The sequence below is a fragment of the Panthera pardus genome, unplaced genomic scaffold, assembly GCF_024362965.1.
Source record: "Panthera pardus isolate Hobbes unplaced genomic scaffold, ASM2436296v1 HiC_scaffold_17, whole genome shotgun sequence".
Taxonomy (NCBI): domain Eukaryota; kingdom Metazoa; phylum Chordata; class Mammalia; order Carnivora; family Felidae; genus Panthera; species Panthera pardus.
Genome location: NW_026526732.1, coordinates 64,253,225 through 64,272,260, shown reverse-complemented (window position 1 = coordinate 64,272,260; position 19,036 = coordinate 64,253,225). Strand labels below are relative to the sequence as shown.

At 38.3% G+C, this 19,036-nt stretch overlaps 1 protein-coding gene across 17 annotated transcripts in view; it reads left to right on the top strand.

The window, feature by feature from the left end:
- The window catches only part of KLHL32 (kelch like family member 32), a 243,069-nt gene that overhangs the window by 140,262 nt on the left and 83,771 nt on the right, over positions 1 to 19,036 (top strand). For 12 of the 17 annotated variants that reach the window (XM_053904640.1, XM_019442905.2, XM_053904639.1 and 9 more), the window contains one exon: positions 10,874 to 11,089. The exons of 2 other annotated variants lie outside the window; for them this stretch is intronic. In XM_053904640.1, the coding sequence (XP_053760615.1) occupies positions 10,874 to 11,089 (216 nt within the window). Of the gene's footprint in view, positions 1 to 10,873; positions 11,090 to 19,036 lie in introns of those variants that run through there. 3 more of the 17 variants (XM_019442906.2, XM_019442908.2, XM_019442916.2) reach the window with 2 other exon arrangements.

The following is a 19,036-nucleotide window of genomic DNA, read 5'->3' as shown; positions in this document are numbered from 1 at the left end:
ACTGACAGGTCAGGGGTGGCATGGGTGTGGCTGAAACAAAGATAGACTACATATTATAAATAGGCATTGTTGGTTTGCAGCTTGTATCACTGTTGGCACGCATCAGGACACATCCCTTGGCTGTCACATACAGAAGCTAGGCTGTGGGTTACATGCAGGGAACATGCAGACCCCAGCTGTAAGGCTGCATATACATTTTTCTCCCATTCAGGAAACTGTGTTAGAATGCAAGGGAGTTCAGCGATAGGCTTAAATCTGCTCAAAATTCTAAAACAAAGAAAATCTTCTGGGAACTTTGGTCACAAACTATTAGTATTTGCTTAATTGAGATAAGTAGAGACACTTGCTAATACAACAGCCAGTCGCTATGCCACAGACGTGAACCCCACCAGGGAATATCATGGAGGTGGACACCCATCATTCTCTTGCTACCTCCCCTGGCTTGTGAAGAGTAGTGGAAGGGTCACAGGTCTACCCACAGCCCCCAAACTGTCCTGCTTCCTCCCACTCATGTCCTTACCACCTAATAATTTGCCTCACAAATTTAATTACTTTTGAATATAACCCCAAATAAAGAGTATTTGTCTTTTTCATGCTTTCTTTGCCCTACTACCTTCAGTAGTTAATCGGGGGAATCACCATTTGAATGATTTAATTAGGGGAATAGACCACACAGAAAGACTGAATTTGGGGAATATATAAGTTTAAAGATTATTGCACTTGAAACTCTAGTGTTTATTCCACAGCTGTATAGTATTGGGGACACATTTTATGGTTCTTCTTGTTATTTAACTTGTCATCCACACTATAAGAAACAAATAGAAGGGAATAGAGAAGGCAAATAGCCCTAAACCAAAGGAAAATAAATACTATTTAAAAAGATTCCCCAAAGAACAACAATGTATGCACCATAATTCCGAATAGAAACTAAATTTCAAGTGAGAAGCACTGTGACAGAAATGAAACCTTTTTAGAAAAATAAAAAAGATTGTCCTTTTGCTCAAGAGAGTTTCTTCTTGCTGAGCTATATAATTTCCATTCAAAATCACTGCCTCTACCTGGGTGCTTGGATTTTGAAGTCATAGAATGTAGGAGAATGGTGACAATCTCATAATTAGGAAAAAGTATCATTTGAAAAGGTACTTTGATCTGAATAGCCAATTGATAGAGGAAATAATTCTCTCTTGGACTGAAAAAGAAATTTTGGGTGGATTGCAATTTTTTTTTTTCCACAGCAGAGCTGTTATTTTGCACTGGTCCATTAACGCTTTCAACTCTAGTCATGGTTACCAGTTTGTCCACTTGGAAAACTGAATAGCCGGTGGCTGTGCCTTTGTGTGTATGTGTAGGAAGGACAGAAACAGAAGGGAAGTGAGGGAGGCCAATGAGATATGAAATATGGGATTGTTTGAATGATGTTCAGAATTGGATAGATATGTTGGAAAGACATGGCCATGTTCTGTTTCACTTGGTTTTAGTAAACAGAAAAAGCTCATGGACATTCTTTCATTAAACTCATGTATTCAGCATCTGTTCCCTTAGATACCAGGGACACGATGCAATCCTTGGCACCAGGGAGCTTAGATTTCATAGAGGGAGACTGATCTATAATCAAAGGGCACTTAGAGTGACAAGTGCTGTGTTAGAAATCTGCAGAGGGCAAGATGGAGGCACAAAAGAGGAAGTGATCAATTTGGCCTAAACCAGGGAAGCAGAAAAGACGAGATGGGTTCATTCATTCAACAAGTGTGGCTTGAGCCCCTACTGTGTGCCTAGCACTGTTTTGGGAACCAGGGATAAAGCAGTGAATAAAATAGGTGCTTCCTCCCATAGAACATACTTATTGTGGGTTGGGGGCAAACCTAACATAACTAAGTAGGCAAATGAATGCAGAAGTGGTGAGTACCAAAAGCAATCAAGTAGACTAATGTGATAGAGGATAACATGGAGAGGAAGAGGGGTATGCTAATTTAGAAAGGATGGTCAGACAGAACAATGGAAGCATGGTTTTTCATCCATAGGAATTCTGCATATGTTGCTTCCTCTGTTTGGAATATTCTCCCTGCAATCCCATCACCATTCTGTTTTAAAATGCAGGTTTTATTTTTCAGGTATGGTGAAGCTGACAGATAAGGAAACAACTGCCATTGAAAAGATACTTCATTACAGTTTCCAAGAGGAGGGGGGCCCAGAATAGCCTTCGGACAACAAGGGGAAGCACCTGGGTTGGTTGGGAGATCCAAGGAATGAGGGGAAAGCATAGGCAAGAGGCCTTTATTGTGGCTTCTGCGGGAAAGGCAAGACAAAGCAGGGTAAGCAGGATTATGATTGTCTGGTTTGAATAGTTCAAGCAAGGCTGTAGGACATATGAGTTGTCTGTAATTGTCCAGTACTCAGCCTTGGGATAATTAGAGTAGAAGAATATTGCCTTCTGGAGTGTAGAAGCCAGATACAAGGTGCACTCTTGAGCGAGTTATTTGTTACCTCTAAAAATTGGCTAGCCCTGGGTGGGGCATTTGACACCCCAAATGCCAGAGCACCAAGAATACATAAAATAAGAAAATGTAGTTAATATACATTCCCATATAGTCTTTTGCCAAGTTAATATCTGCTCTTCTTTTAGCTCTGAGCTCCATGTGGCTTCTCATAGAAGCCTTTACTAAGTGTCCACTCTAGGCCAAATCACCCATTATGGGCATTTACAGCCCTATGTTCCACCCTTTGTAGCCTTTACCTTAATTATAATTTTCCATTTATTTGTAATATGTTTTGATTAATGGCTTTCTCTTCCAATAGAGTATACTATACACTCTGTTAGGCCTGCAACTTGCCTATTTTTCCTCATCATTATATTGCCAGTGCCCGATGTGGTCCTTGTACGTGATGTGAATGTGTGGCCCATTGAAATGGCTGAAGCCAAGCCAGGGTGGGTGGGGTTATTACCCTGTAGGGTAAGGAGGTCATCAGGGTCTCAATCATAGAAGGCTATAAAGTATTACTGAGTTTGGCCTTTTAACCTTAAAGAAATGGGAACCCACTAATGGTTTCTCTCTGTCTTTCTGTCTTTAATTGAAGTACAGTTGACACATAATATTACAAGTTTCAGGTGTACAGTATAGTGATTCAACAAGTCTCTATATATAGTATACAAGAATACACAATGAGGAAAAGACGGTCTCATCACAGATGTAGCTACCATCTGTCACCTACAACACTGTTACAATATCATTTACTGTATTTCCTATGCTGTGCCTTTTCCCTGTGACTTACTCATTCCATAACTGGAAGCCTATGTCTCCCACTTCCTTCATGCATTTTGCTCATCCTCTTACCTCCCTTCCCTCTGGCAAGCGTCAAATTGTTCTCTGTATTCATGGGTCTGTTTCTGCTTTTTGTTTGTTTGTTCATTTGTTTTGGTTTTAGACTCCACATAGAAGTGAAATCATATGGTATTTATCTTTGTTGGACTTACTTCACTTAGTATAATAGCCTCTAGGTCCATGCTAGACACCCGTGTTGTCACAGATGGCAAGATCTATTTTTTTATGGCTGAGTAATATTTCATTGTGTGAGTGCGAGTGAGTGTTTATATACCACATCTTAATCCGTTCATGATTGCTTCCATATCTTGGATATTCTAAATAATGCTGCAATAAACATAGGGATGTGCATATCTTTTCAAATTAGTATTTTCAGGTTTTCGAAGCGGGGGAGGGTAAATAAATACCCAGTAGTGAAATTGCTGGACCATAGTATTTCTACTTTAAGTTTTTTGAGGAGCGTCCATATTGTTTTCCAATTTACATTCCCAGTAGCCATGTGTAAGGGTTCCCTTTTCTCCACATCCTGACCAATACTTGTTATTTCTTGTCTTTTTGATACTAGCCATTCTGACTGGTGTGAGGTGATGTCTCATTGTGGTTTTGATTTGCATTTCCCAGATGATTAAGTGATGTTGAGCATCTTTTAATGTGTCTATCGGCCATCTGTATATCTTTTTCGGAAACATGTCTATTTAGGTCTTCTACCCATTTTTTAATAAGATTATCTGGGGGACTTTTCCGAGGGGGTTTCAGTTGTGTAAGTTCTTTATATATTTTGGATATTAACCCCTTTCACATACATCATTTGCAAGTATTTTTTTCTATTCAGTGGGTTGCCTTTTCATTTTGTTGATGGTTTCCTTCACTGTGTGAAATCTTTTTATTTTTGTGTAGTCCCAATAGTGTATTTTTGTTTTTGTTTCCTTTGCCTGAGAAGACAAATCTAGAAAAATTTTGATGAGGTCAGTGTCAAAGATATTAGTGCATATGTTTTCTTTTAGGAGTTTTATGCCTTCATGTCTCATATTTGGATCTTTAATACATTTTGAGTTTACTTTTGTGTGTGGTATAAGAAAGTGGTTCAGTTTCATTCTTTTCCGTGTAGCTGTCCAGTTTTCCCAACATTATTTATTGAAGAGACCATCTTTTCTTCATTGTGTATTCTTGCCTCCTTTGTCATATAAATAAATAAACTCACCATACAAATATTAGTTTATTTTAGGGCTCTCTATTCTGTTCCATTGATCCATGTGTCTGTTTTTGTCCCAGTACCATACTATTTTGATTACTATAGCTTTGCAGTATATCTTGAAATCTGGGATTGTGATAACTCCATCTTTGTTCTTCTTAAGACTGCTTTTGCTCTGTGAAGTCCTTTGTAGTTCCACATAAATTTTAGTATCATTTGTTCTAGTACTATGAAAAACATAGTTGGTATTGGGTAGGGATTGCATTGAATCTGTTAGATTGCTTTAGGTAGTATGGGCATTTTAACAGCATTAATTCTTCCAGTTCGTGAACATGGATATCTTTCCATTTGTTTGTGTTGTCTTCAGTTTCTTTCATCAATGTTTTATACTTATACAGGTCTCTCACCTCCTTGCTTAAATTTTTCACTAGGTATTTTATTCTCTTTGGTACAATTATAAATGGAATTGTTTTCTTAATTCCTTTCTGCTACTTTGTTATTAATATATAGAAACATAATTGACTTCTGTATTTTAATTTTGTATCTTGCAACTTTACTTCATGTTACTTGTTACTTCTGATAGGTTTTTTTTGGAATCTTTATAGTTTTCTATGTATGGAATCATGCTATCTGAAAATATGTGAAATTTTCAATTCTGTTCTTTACCAATTTGGGTGGATTTTATTTCCTTTTCTTTTCTGACTGCAATGGCTAGGAATTCCTGCACTATGTGGAATAAAAGTGGCAAGAGTGTACATTCTAGTCTTGCTCCTGTTCTAAGGGAAACTCAATTTTTCACCACTGTGTAGGATGTTAGCTGTGGGTTTGTCATATATGGCCTTTATTATGTTGAGGTATGATCTCTCTAAAACCACTTTGTTGAGTTTTTATCATGAATGAATATTGAACCTTGTCAATGCTTATTCTTCATTTATTGAGATGACTGTATGATTTTTATTCTTTTTTTTGTTGACATGGTATATTATGTTTATTGATTTGTGAATATTGAACCATCCTTGCATTCCCAGAATACATTGCAGTTGATGGTGGTGAATGATCCTTTTAATGTATTGTTGAATTCAGTTTACTAATATTTTGTTGAGGATTTTTGCGTATATGTTCATTAAGGATGTTGGCCGATAGTTTTCCTTTTTTTGTAGTGCCTTTGTCTAATTTTCATATTAGGACAATGCTGGCCTTGTAGAATATATTTGAAAGCTTTCCTTGTGCTTCTATTTTTTGGAATAGTCTGAGGAGAATAGGTATTAACCTATTTTTTTTAGGGGCACCTGGGTTGCTCGGTCAGTTAAGTGTTTGACTTTTGATTTTGGCTCAGGTCACAATCTCACAGTTTGTGAATTCAAGCCTCATGTCAGGCTCTACGCTGACAGCATTGAGTCTGCTTGAGATTCTCCCTCCCCCTCTCCCTCTGTCCCTCCCCTACACACACACACACACACACACACACACACACACACACACACACACTGTCTCCCTCCCCCTCTCTCTCTCTCTCTCTCTCTCTCTCTCTCTCAAAATAAGTGAATAAACTTAAAAAAAAAGCTTTTAAATATTTGGTAGAATTCTCCTGTGAAGATGTCTGGTCCTGAACTTTTGTTTGTTGTAAGTTTTTTGATTACCAATTCCCTTTCTTTACTAGTAATTTGTATATTCAGAATTTTGGATTATATATATTTCTAGGAATTTATCCATTTCTTTTTCAAATTTTTTGGTATATAATTTTTTATAATAGACTCTTATAATCCTTAATATGTCTGTGGTGTTGGTTGTTACGGCTCTTGTGTTTCTTATTTTATTCACTTTGTCCTCTCTCTTTTTTTCTTGGTGAATCTGGGTAAAGGTTTATCAATATTATTTATCTTTTCAAATAACCAGCTGCTGGTTTCATTGATCTTTTCTATTGTTTTTTAATCTCTATTTCATTTATTTCTGCTCTGATCTTTATTATTGTCTTACTTCCAGTAATCTTGGGTTTCGTTCTTCTTTTGTGTATCCTTTAACTACAAGGTTAGATTGTTTACTTGATATTTTTTTCTTGTTTCTTGAGGCAGACCTTATTAATTAATTTTAAAAGATGATCAATATGATCAGATTCTTATAAAAAGAGAGGTTGGAGAATTTGATACTGGAGGCAGAAATGTTAATTAAGAACCCTGTTGCAGGAAGTGTGGATAGGAGATGATGAACAGAATAAGAACTGCTAAGGAGGAAGAGCAAACAGGATTTGGTGAATGACTGGTTACAAGGAAGGAATATGGGCCAGCTTTTGAGATCCTGATGTGGGTGGTTGAATGTGGTCGTTTAATTATATCTTCGTCCATTCCATTCTGTGGAAATCCAAGATAAGATGCCCTCTTACAGGTAGTTGGGAAAATGAATTCAGAGCTGAGAGAGGTTTGGGCTGCTTATATAAATGTGGAAGTCATTAACATGTAATCAGTTTACAAATCAACTGTATGTTTTTTACTTTGAGCATCCTTCTTTTCCCTGACCTAATGGTATAGGTTATTTATGACTTAGATATCTAAAGGGACCACATTCTTCATTTTGACCTCCTCATGTCAGTGTTGAGTTGGGGTTTATAGATGCCAAACAACAATGCTGAAATATACTTTATTATTCCTTGCCCACCAAATCTATTGCCTACCTCTCATATGCCAAATTGTGTGTGGTAAGAGCTTTTCATTCATTATCTCCATGACAACCCTATGAGCCCATTGAATTCTCCATATTGTAATTGAGGAATAGTGGGAAGTTCAGTGATTGACCAAGGTCATGGCCAATGGTAAGTATTTGGGCTGGATCTGAGCCAGGTTGACTTGATTTTATATATGGCCCTTGCTCTTCACCAATGTGGGTTGCCTCCAAGTGCCTGTGGTTGCTGCTCATTTGTTCTGCCCCTGAATATGGTTTTTCTTTCTGTGATATCTAAAAGACTTTTTTAAAAAATAAATCTATAAGTATATATACAAAAACATTAATAGTGATTATCTCTGCATGGTGAAACATGAATGATTTTTGTTTTCTTTCCATACTTTGTATTTCCTGAATTTTTTGGAATAAACATTTATTACTTTTTATAACTGGAAACATAATGGCACTATTTTCATAACAGTGATTATTTTTTTCCATGCACAGTATTATAGGTGGGAATTTAATGCAATTTAACCATTTAACTTCCCACCTCCCCACATCACATTCATGAGCATCTTTAAAAGCAGCATTATTGGTATTATTTTGCTTACATATTGTCTTAGCCAAAAGGATAAGAGATGATGATTTTGCTTAAAGTTCACAAAGCCCCAACAAGAGGAATGCATGTTGTGGCATCATGACCTCACTGAAGGTGGCTTTTCTTTTACCCCTGAACTCCTCATTTTATACAGTTTAACTGTTGAATGTGTTAAGTATGCATGGCCAAGGGAGTGGAAACCTTGGACACGTCTAGAAAGCACTGGGGATTTGGGGAAATTATGTTTTTAAATAGAAGAGAAAAGAAATGAAAAGGTAAAGATAGGGAGCAGACTTTTAACTGATATTTCTCTTGTACACAAATATGTGTCTGTTCAGCTTCCGTTTGCTGTTCAGACAGCCATTGACACTTGTCCTTTTAGCTTCTTAGTTTTCTATTAATATGAAATACTTCGTTAGTTTGGATTTGGGGGTTATGTAAAATTATGCCCTTAGGAAATGAAAACATTTCACGACTGGGGAAGCAGGCGTTCAATGATTACCTTCAAAAGAAACACAGCAGAAAAGAAGCACAATTAGGTTAAATTAATTCTCCAGTTCTTTGTGGTTTTGAATTGGTCTGCTTTTAAGCTGCAGGCATCTAATCAGAAGAAACCCAGTCAGTATCTCTTTACAAAGATACAAAGATGCTTAATAAAGAATATTTCATTGCTGCTGCATAATCCACTCCCAAACTTGCAGTTGTATAAACCGTTTGGGCAGGAGAACAAGTGAGAGAAAACATTTTTTGCTGGGCTCTGCCTGTCCACCTGTAACTTTGCTGAGTTTAGCTGTGTCCGCTCCTATGCATGCTAATCTGTCTGTGCCGTGCTGCTGGGTGCTGCCTCAGGACCTTGAGCCATGCCTTGGGCATGTGTCTGGGGTACTTGAAAAGCACTGATATCACCTGGACTTTGTCTGTCATGCCTTTGGGGGACTGCAGAGTGGTTTACTAGGACACTGAAGTCGTATTTAGGACACTGAGCACTTAAACTTGCTTCATAGATGTAGCGACCAGAAACAACACTGATCCCTAAGGAGTTGGTACTAAAGTCCTTTATGGAAGCAAGGGTTACACATTCTTTCCTTCCAGAGTAAAATTTACCAATCCTAAGAAGTAAGATTTGGGGAACAAGTTTAAACATTATTTTAAATGATTGGTGTGAGAGTCAAAATCTTCAATATCACTTTGATAAAATCTTCTGAATGGGAAGCCAGGGTATTTCATTCACAGACTGAATGGCTGTGAGTGGACTCAGATATTTGAGTTGCTGTGGATTTTAGTGATCATCTATAGTAAACTTTATTTTAAAGAGAAGCATTTATTCCTTTTCAATTGTTTTGGCAAATAGAGCTATTAAGAGCCAGAATCTTATGCTGATTCCTGAAGTTAGCTAGCTTGACTCCCTGTTAGGATATAATTAAAGTGTCATCTCCCACCCAAAGAAATATAATCTAAAGTGGGGGGAAACAAAGTTAAGTAGCTGTGGTGATGATGCAGCTGTTACTGAAAGAGCTGTTTCACAATTTCTTTATTAACATTTTATTATGTAGAACAGCACTGTGCTATAGAAATACAATGGGAACCACATCTGTCATTCTAAATAGTCTAGTAGCTGCATTTAAAGGAGGCTAAAAGAAACAGATGAAATTAATTAATTACTAACAGATGAAATAAATAATAAAAAGAAACCTATGAAATTAATGAAATTAACATTTAACCTACTTTATCTAAAACAATATCATTTTAACATATAATCAATATAAAATTATTAATGAGATATTTTACATTCTGTTTTTCTTATTCCTGGCATTTGGTGTATCTTTAACACTTGTTATACCTTCACATCAGACTAGCCGTGTTTTAAGTGCTCAGTAGCCACTTGGGGCTAGTGGCTACCATGTTGGGCAGCACAAATTTAGAACATATTCCTTTCAGCTTTCAGATATGATAGAAATAGAATATAAATATTTTAGAAAGAGTTCTTAATATTCTTAGATAACTAGAAAAGGGGAAAATATGTTGAAAGTTACTTAAATAGATTAGTGGAGTGAAATAGCTATCTGATGGTATTTTGCATTCCTTAAGCTATTGGAAAATATTGCTCCCATATTAAAAATTTAAAGTTAATAATGGGGGGGAGGGAAACAATGTTAATTCTACTTGAAATAGGTAAGTTTTCTATCGACAAGCCTGTGTACCCACTGTGATTCTTGCAGAGTTAAAGAAAGTTTGCACAGGAGTCCTGTCTCTCTGGGGGCACTATTTTAGGGCCCTGGATACAAGCTTGAGAACCGGTAGAGACAGGGAAAATCCTTCCAGAATGAGCATGGCTACAGAAGCTCTTTGAAAAAGAAGGAAAGATTGTCACTGGCTGTCTGAATTTTTGAAGCTAACAAAAAATGAAGAACACTTATAAGTTGTTCATCTTAGGTAGGTTTAATAGAATTATTCAGGACAAGAATATTTTCTGTGAGATTCCTTCATTTCCTGAGACCTTACATGTAAAAATATGTGTTTTAATTTCATTAAGTCAAGATGGGTTGTTTTGTTTTATTTTTTTTTTAAGATGGGTAGTTTTAAGGATTTACTGAATTTGAGGTTTGGGGAAGAGTAGAGTCAAGTCTGTCTTAATATAGTTTGTGTCATCTAATCACGACTACCACTTACCTGCAGTCACAGTTTTTTTAGTAGAACAAACTTATTGCCTACGAGCTATAAACTATGGTCAGGGTAGAAAAATCACTGTTCTTCATTGGTAAAATGGTTTTAAAAAGTTGCAAAGTTAACATTTCAATCAGTGAAGCCAGAAACTCCTTTCAACCCCTTTATTAAGGTATCTTTAAGTATATGGGTTTTAAAAGAGGGACAAAGTCAGGAGAAAGGGTGAATTCTAGAACAGCAGTTCTCTGCCAGAGTCTTATAATTAAGGGAATTTTTTTTTGTTTTTTACATTATCAGTGGAGTCCCATTTCCCCCATGCCTGTCATGCAAACCTTAGTGAGTCAGTCTGAATTTCTTGCCTGCTCTTTCTTGGATTAATTTCTAAGAGCTCTTTTTTTCCCCCCATTTTTATTTTATTTTTTTTTTATTTTTTTTGGCACCCAGGAATTAAATAGCTTTAATTACTTGGATCTGTACAGACTTGCTGACCTCTTTAACCTCACTTTGCTGGAGAAGGCAGTGATCGATTTCTTAGTGAAACATCTCTCTGAGCTCCTGAAGAGTCGCCCAGAAGACGTTCTAACGCTTCCTTATTGTCTGCTCCAGGAGGTTCTGAAGAGTGACCGCCTGACCTCCCTGAGTGAAGAGCAGATCTGGCAGGTAAGGGGGCTCTGCATGGGCCTTCTTTTGGCAGGGAGAAGGCATGGGATGGCTCAAAGTTGAGCAGTTGAGGAACAATGATAACTGTTTTGTCTGGTTTGGTTCTCCTCAGAGCCAAAGTCTTAGCAGTCATGGTAGGCAAATGATTGGAGAACACCAACCCTTGAGGCTACAAGGCCTCAGCCTCTGCTCATCTTAACTCAGGGAATCATAGGTATGGTTCCTCAGACCCTTGCTGGGGATTCCCAAAACCCTAAGGGGGAGTCACATCAGAAAGAGTCAAGAATTTTTTTCTCTTGATAAAAATAGTTTCTCAAACTGAGTGTGAGAAAATGGATCGTCAAGTGCTATTTATACGCATTTAAGACCAATGAAATCAGAATAGATGCTGGGCTTTCCTGTAAACAATTCAGAAGCATTTCTCTGTTGCAGCAGAGAGCAGCTGGGACCTTAAATGAAATGAAGCTCTTGCACTGCAGTGGAAAAATCTCCCTCCTTAGTTCATTCTGCATTCATTGCTATTTTCCTAAGCCCTGCCTTTCCACCTGACGTAGCATTCTTTTCGAATATCCTATGTCTAGAGGATGGGAGGAGGTTTTGTATTTTCAAACTGATTATTCAATTTAAATCCTTTTCTACTCATCCCCACTGACTTTACTTGAGAATTCACATGGTGTCTTTGGGAAACAGAGCCCATCTTATCCCCTTTGTTTAACATTGTCTACCTCACTCTCTGAACACTGGCTAGCTATGTAGCTACTTATGGGGCAGCATACCTTCAAGATTTCATGATGACTTGAAAGCAATTTACATACAGAATACGAGGGAAAATATGAAGTCTTCTGTTAGCTGACAGCATAGTAAATTCCTGGTATCTTAGCAAATGGCATTCAGGGAGAACTCTAACTCTTGCCAAAACAGAGTCAGAGGTATCTGTTAATTATCCAGCATCTGACTCAACTGACTAATAATTTTGCTGATGTATTTCTCCCTTATTTCTTTCTTTGTATTACATTAATCAGCAACTTCCTTTCTACTCTTGCCCCACCAGTGAGGATAATAAGAGCTGTGGTGTACTGAGGGCCTCCCAGGACCCAGACTCTTTGTAAACTCAATGACTTATCATCACAACAGGCTTGAAGGACAGTTGTTATAACCCCATCTTCCAGATGAGCAAAATAGGGATTCAGTGCCTTGCTCAGGGTTGCAGAAAGGAGCCAGCCTACAAACCCGAGTCTGCAGACACCTGCCTTCATCCCTCCAGTATTCTATGCTGTCTTGAGAAAGAAAATATGAGGAAAACACATAAGCCATATTTTTTTCTCCTTCTTAGGTATTTCTGATAATGTTTGTTCAGGTAGAGGTCAAAAGTTGGTGAGGATGAGTTTTTGGTATGAATTTTAATACCTGTGGTTCTCCCCCCACAAACACAAATCATCAAAATTTTCTGGTCAATTCAAAGTGGGGGGTTCCCAAATTTTTCTTCACTTCCCAAAGGGAAAAAGAAAGACTTGGAATGAATTCTGCATTTAATTATTTCTAACTGAATTGAGATCTGAGCCAATCATCCTTGTGGCTTCTTTCTCTTTCTGTGGCATGGTCAAAGGGAATGCCAGAGTGGTAATGTGCAGATGTCTGAGTATCCGAAAAAATTCCATACTGTCCACTTAAGAGTTATCATAATTGCCTCTCTAAAGTTTACTAATATTATCACGTAGAATTTTAAAAACTGCTTTGTGCTGCAGGCAATATCTTTTCTACCTGGTCCTCAAGAAAGAATTAAAAGTCTCACATAAATATGATCAGTTTAGGTGTTCAGCAGGCAATAAGAAACTGTTTTTGCTTTATCTTAGTAAATAAGTAATTCCCTCATACTCAACTCAATAGAGAAAAATTAAATCAGACCAGCTATATTGCCTCAAGTATAGTTAAGTTCATCATTTTTGCTGAGGTTATACTAGTAATGCAATATACCATGGAAGAATCTAATATTCAGCCCAGGGTGAAGATTGGGTATGCCAGAGGATTAGTGTCAGGGTGCTTTATAGAAGTGAATCTTGATGGACAGGCTGGAGACAGATCTACAGAATCTCATTAAATTGCTGAATTGTTCATTACGGAACGTTCTCACTGTAATAAAGTGCTCATTGACTTTGACAAATCCCCATCCCATGTCTTAAAGAAGAACAGTGAAGCAACGGGTGTGGGGGAGGAGGAAGGAAATTGACACAAAGTAGGACAGGTAATAGAAAAGGGGATGGAGGGGTAGTGCTCTTTGATTAATATGTGCAACTAGTAACTTCTGTGAGAGCCCAGTAAACACACACACACACACACACACACACACACACACACACACACACGCACACACACACACACATGTTTACACATGTGGTTCTTCCACTATCAACCAATAATGTAATCTGGGACATTCCCCTTTTTGGTGAAAGGTCTGATTTTCATTATTCACCAGACTTCACGCCGTCTGTCTCTGAAGACGTCATAAGAACCTTCAAATTATCCTCACTGAACAAACTCTTTTTTTACTTTCTCCTGGTGTCCTTATCTACTTCCTTTCCTGATAAAATGTCCTGCAGGCTGTAATAACCATTCTGTGGATCTGGAAACCTGTAAAATTATGCCTTATATCTGCCTTTTTTTTTTTTTTCAATCTGACGTTTTTAAACTTTAAGTCTCTTTTCTCACAGAGGGCTTCTTCATCCCCCATAGACATTTTTTTCCTCCCTTCCATGGCTGAAAACTACTTGCCCTGTTACGTAACTTCTCTTTATATTCATAGGTTAACATAGAGACTTGAACCATATGCACACTTTAGTGTAGAAGGGCATAGAAGTCCCCTCAGAAAAATGCTTTAAAAAATTTTTCAGTTCAATTCAGCTTAACAATTTGGTCTGATGTTTCAAGGCCAGTGATTTCTTGGTTCCAGATGAAAGACACCAAGTTGGTTATGGGGCTCAAAGAAACAGGAGGCTAAAAATGAGCAAATCAGCTGAGAGGAAGCGTGGGGCGTGAGGCCATGCGCGTTTGTAACCTGGCAAATCTCCACCAATTTTGTTTGGCTTTTGGGTTTTAGCTCTAACACAGGACTTTGTTTCAGTAGGGTCTTGTTAAATTTTTCCTGTTATATTCAACATTCAGTTTCAGACTGCTGAGCCCGGGGTCCTGCTATAAAACTCTAGTGAAATAATGAAAAAATTCCATACCACTCCCATGTATTGGGTCTGTTTTCATTTTCATAGGAAGTGCTGGCTAATCCATTTTCTTCTGAGGAAAATGCCTTCTCTGCCTTTTCTACCCCAGGTTATCTTTTACCAGAATGAGAGCTTAGAGATTACTTTCCATGGGAGTACAGTTGACAGAAAAAAGCCTGAATATGCTGTAAATTCTTACATTTGCTAGCACATGGAAAAGCTATGGTCCTCCGTCTATCAGTATTTATTGAGCACCTATGAAGTGCCTAAAAGCATGGAGTGTTAGGCAGAGCACAGGTTTGCTAACTCGGTTTTCCTCTCCCACGCCTCACCCTAAATGGAAGGGATCTTTATGATTTTAAACCATTATTTCAGCTCTCTGGATTATTATTTCATCTCTGAAGTAGCAGAAACAGGAAGGATATTTTAAAATGATAAAGATAGTTTGTGAAAATAAAAATGAATATTTCTTGAGCACCTATTACATGCTAGGTGCAGTGTTAGAAGTAGGTCTTGGCATGGGGTGTCTGGGTAGCTCAGTCGGTTAAGCATCTGACTCTTGATTTTGGCTCAGGTCATGATCCCACGGTTCGTGAGATCAAGCCTCAAATCAGGCTTTGCATTGACAGCATGGAGCCTGCTTGGGATTTTCTCTCTTCCATTCTCTCTGCTCCTCCCCTGCTCGTTCTCTCTCCCTCTCTCTCTCTTTCTCAATATATATACACACACACACACACACACACATATATATATATATATATGTATATATATATATACACACACACACATATATGTGTGTGTATACGTATACGTATATATATACGTATACGTATATATATATAGATAAAGAAGTAGATCCTGGGGTAAAAAGATTTCTAGAAATATTCAATTATTGGGTTAGAGAGATTTAGTTTAGTTTCATCTCTAAATGTGGAGAACTTTGATTTTCCTTCAGTTATTAATTTATTAACTGATTCCTACTTTTATGAAGAAGACTCACTATTTTATAAGGACAGGACATATATAAATGCTCTATTTCTTTATTAACCTTGGGTAGCGGGCACCTCCTTTTTGTATTTTGACGAAACAACTCAGTGGTTACATTACTGACATCAAACAGGATTAGAACTTACAAGGACAGTCTCCTTTATCCTGGTCACGTTCCACTTTAGTATGGCAAGAGGGACCGAGTCACCTGGTTTGGGGTTAGGGGTAATCATGTTTACATTTGTCTTTGTGTGTCCCCAGAGGCTGAGGCTATGCCTGTTGTGTTTGCCTTAAACACTGGTCTTTTGCTCTCTATAAATAATAAATAAAAACAATAGTGTACAGTTTTCATGTTAAAATGTATTGAATGGATAAGAACACATCCTACCACTATTCCTACATGAGGCTGGATTTATTCTAGGAAAATTGGTATACAAAATGAGCTTGGCCTTTTAAAACTGCATTTTTTGTTGTACTTTTGTTGGAAATTTGCTTCCATAAGTCATACTATTAATAACACATTTACTTTATGTCTCCAGGGACATGAGTCACGTAGTGTTTAGACTAGTCAACAACCTCAGATGCAGTGTTTTGTGGTGTTTTTTTTTTTTTTGGCAAGCTCCTCCTGGGCTTTTCTCTACACCACAAAACCAGCCACTTACAGTTTGATTTAAAAGGAGTCCCAGAAGGTGAGCCCAAACAAAAAGCAACTGTCCCTTTATGATTAGAAAATAGAAGACACTAGTGATGCACACAGCTTTCATCTTTTACCTCTTATAAAATAAATTGACCCGTGCTTGCTTCGGCAGCACATATACTAAAAAAAAAATAAATAAAATAAATTGACCCAAATGTACTTCTGGCCAGGGAGAAGCAAGGACTTCAAACATTACTATATGTTAAACAATACTATCATAATGCTTCATATTTGAATGTCATATCACAGCTCAAGAATGCTTCTGCACTTATCATTGCTTTGCTGTCATGGGGTACAAATGGAAAAACCTGAGGTAACAAGGCTAGAAATCAAATTCATGTCTTCTAATTCTTGGACTCTTCCTACCTTGGTGCACAGCTTCTAAATTCATAGTAGGGGTGTCTGACATGAAAAGATGCTCAACATCGCTCCTCATCAGGGAAATACAAATCAAAACCACACTCAGATATCACCTCACGCCAGTCAGAGTGGCTAAAATGAATGAATCAGGAGACTATAGATGCTGGCGAGGATGTGGAGAAATGGGAACCCTCTTGCACTGTTGGTGGGAATGCAAACTGGTGCAGCCGCTCTGGAAAACAGTGTGGAGGTTCCTCAAAAAATTAAAAATAGACCTACCCTATGACCCAGCAATAGCACTGCTAGGAATTTATCCAAGGGATACAGGAGTACTGATGCGTAGGGGCACTTGTACCCCAATGTTTATAGCAGCACTTTCAACAATAGCCAAATTATGGAAAGAGCCTAAATGTCCATCGACTGAAGAATGGATAAAGAAATTGTGGTTTATATACACAATGGAGTACTACGTGGCAATGAGAAAGAATGAAATATGGCCCTTTGTAGCCATGTGGATGGAACTGCAGAGTGGTATGCTAAGTGAAATAACTCAGAGAGAGAAAGACAGATACCATATGTTTTCACTCTTATGTGGATCCTGAGAAACTTAACAGAAACCCATGGGGGAGGGGAAGGAAAAAAAAAAAAGAGAGGTTAGAGTGGGAGGGAGCCAAAACATAAGAGACTCTTAAAAACTGAGAACAAACAGGGTTGATGGGGGTGGGAGGGAGGGGAGGTGGGTGGTGGGCATTGAGGAGGGCACCTTTTGGGATGAGCACTGGGTGTTGTATGGAAACCAATTTGATGATAGATTTCATATTTAAAAAGAATTTTTAAAAAATAAAAAAATAAGTAGGGGCGCCTGGGTAGCTCAGTCAATTAAACGTCTGACTTCAGCTCAGGTCATGATCTCACGGTTTGTGAGTTTGAGCCCCGCATCGGGCTCTGTGCTGACGGCTCAGAGCCTGGAGCCTGCTTCAGATTCTGTGCCTCCCTCTCTCTCTGCCCCTCCTCTGCTCACACTCTGTCTCTGTCTCAAAAATAAATAAACACTAAAAGAAATTAAAAAAAAATAAATTCATAAATAGAGGCTCAAATATATTTGGGAGTGAATGACACAGAGGTGCACCAAATTCATCCTGTGATTTTAAAGAAATCTGGAAGGGCTTGAGGATTCCTGTTTTTTGTTGTGCTGCCCACAGACTGCAAGGATAATGGCCAAGCCTACCTGCCTCCATGTCTGTGTCATGTTGTCAATTCTGACTCTGTGCTCCGTGGCATGCACTTCATTCTTTCCTTCATTTATTTCAAATAGTTATTGAGTGCTTACCCTGCCCGACCATGCGCTACTGAGTACTACTTTTGCCTGCTACATCGTGGGTTCTGGGCAGTGGTGGTGGAAGAGACCAACGTGGCCCTGCTTTCATGGACCTTAAAGTCTGATGGGGCACTTTCCACCTGCTACTCTTTGCCTGCTACCATGCCTGATTCTCTTCCAGTGGGGAATGACCTGTGCCCACTAGTTTGATGATTTCTTTGCTAATCTGGGGCATGTTGACATGTTCTGGGTACATTGAAAAATGAAATGCTTTTGTTTGGACATTTCAACACAACGTAGTGTCCCTTTGCCTTTTCTTCAGTGCTTTATTCATTGTTAACTAGTGTTCATTGTACATACCTGCTAAACAGCTTTGCAAACCTTTGTCAGTCCATGTGGTATAGTCCAAGCCTCAAAGAAATCAGACTGTGGGTGGTAATTTAATCAGAAAATTCTGTGAATAAGATTATCATTTTTAATGCTTGGACCTTGGGTACTAGAAATGGAATAAGATGCTGTGGCCTGAAAACTTTTATCCCCAAACAAAACTGCAGTCTTTCATTATATTTACACCCTTGCTGAATTCAGTTTCTTACATGCATGTCATTACTATTTTTTTTTTTTCAGATAGGTACTTTCTGGGCATCTTCATGGTATCTCATTTTATTTTTTCACTTCCCATTCCTTAACCTCACTAAATGTGTACCGTTTCTCGATTTGCTTCCCGAAACATCTGGCATTCCTTCCCAGCCACATATAGTGTTTTCCACAAATATAATGAGGATGTCTCCACTTTCCTCTCATAGGTGTTAGTGAGGAGAATAAACTGTGGCTCCTTCGCATCCCAAATAGTGCTGTGCCCGGTGGACGTTTTATCCTCTGCGGGCCCCCAGCTGAACACTGAGCAACGCTGCTATTTCAGGGCTTGGTGCTCGAAGTTGCCAGAGTGTGTATTTAGTCATTCATCCTGATGTATGTGCAGCTAATTCCTCTGTGAGGATGCATCCCAGAGGAGCTTGACTGGTGGCCTTGCTCTTGTTTGTCTGGGCCGTGTGCCTTTGCAAGATGCACGACACATTCATTTCAGAGGGACTTTGCTTCAGCTAATCCTCGGCACTAGAGCTGTGCGTTGTCGAGTAGCTGTGAGGGGCAGTGATTATCAGAAATTACAGGAGACCTAACTTGTATTCGTGTGTCGCTGTTCCCATGAGTTAATCGTTTTTTTCCTCTTTTTTTTTTAAATGAGCACAACAGAACAACAAGGTGATTTATGAGATATGACATATTTATGTTCCCTGCGTCTAATTTTCACTGTGATTCATGTTGTTTCCAGACGGATACTTTGTTGTTGCTGCTGTGAGAAGGAAAAAGAT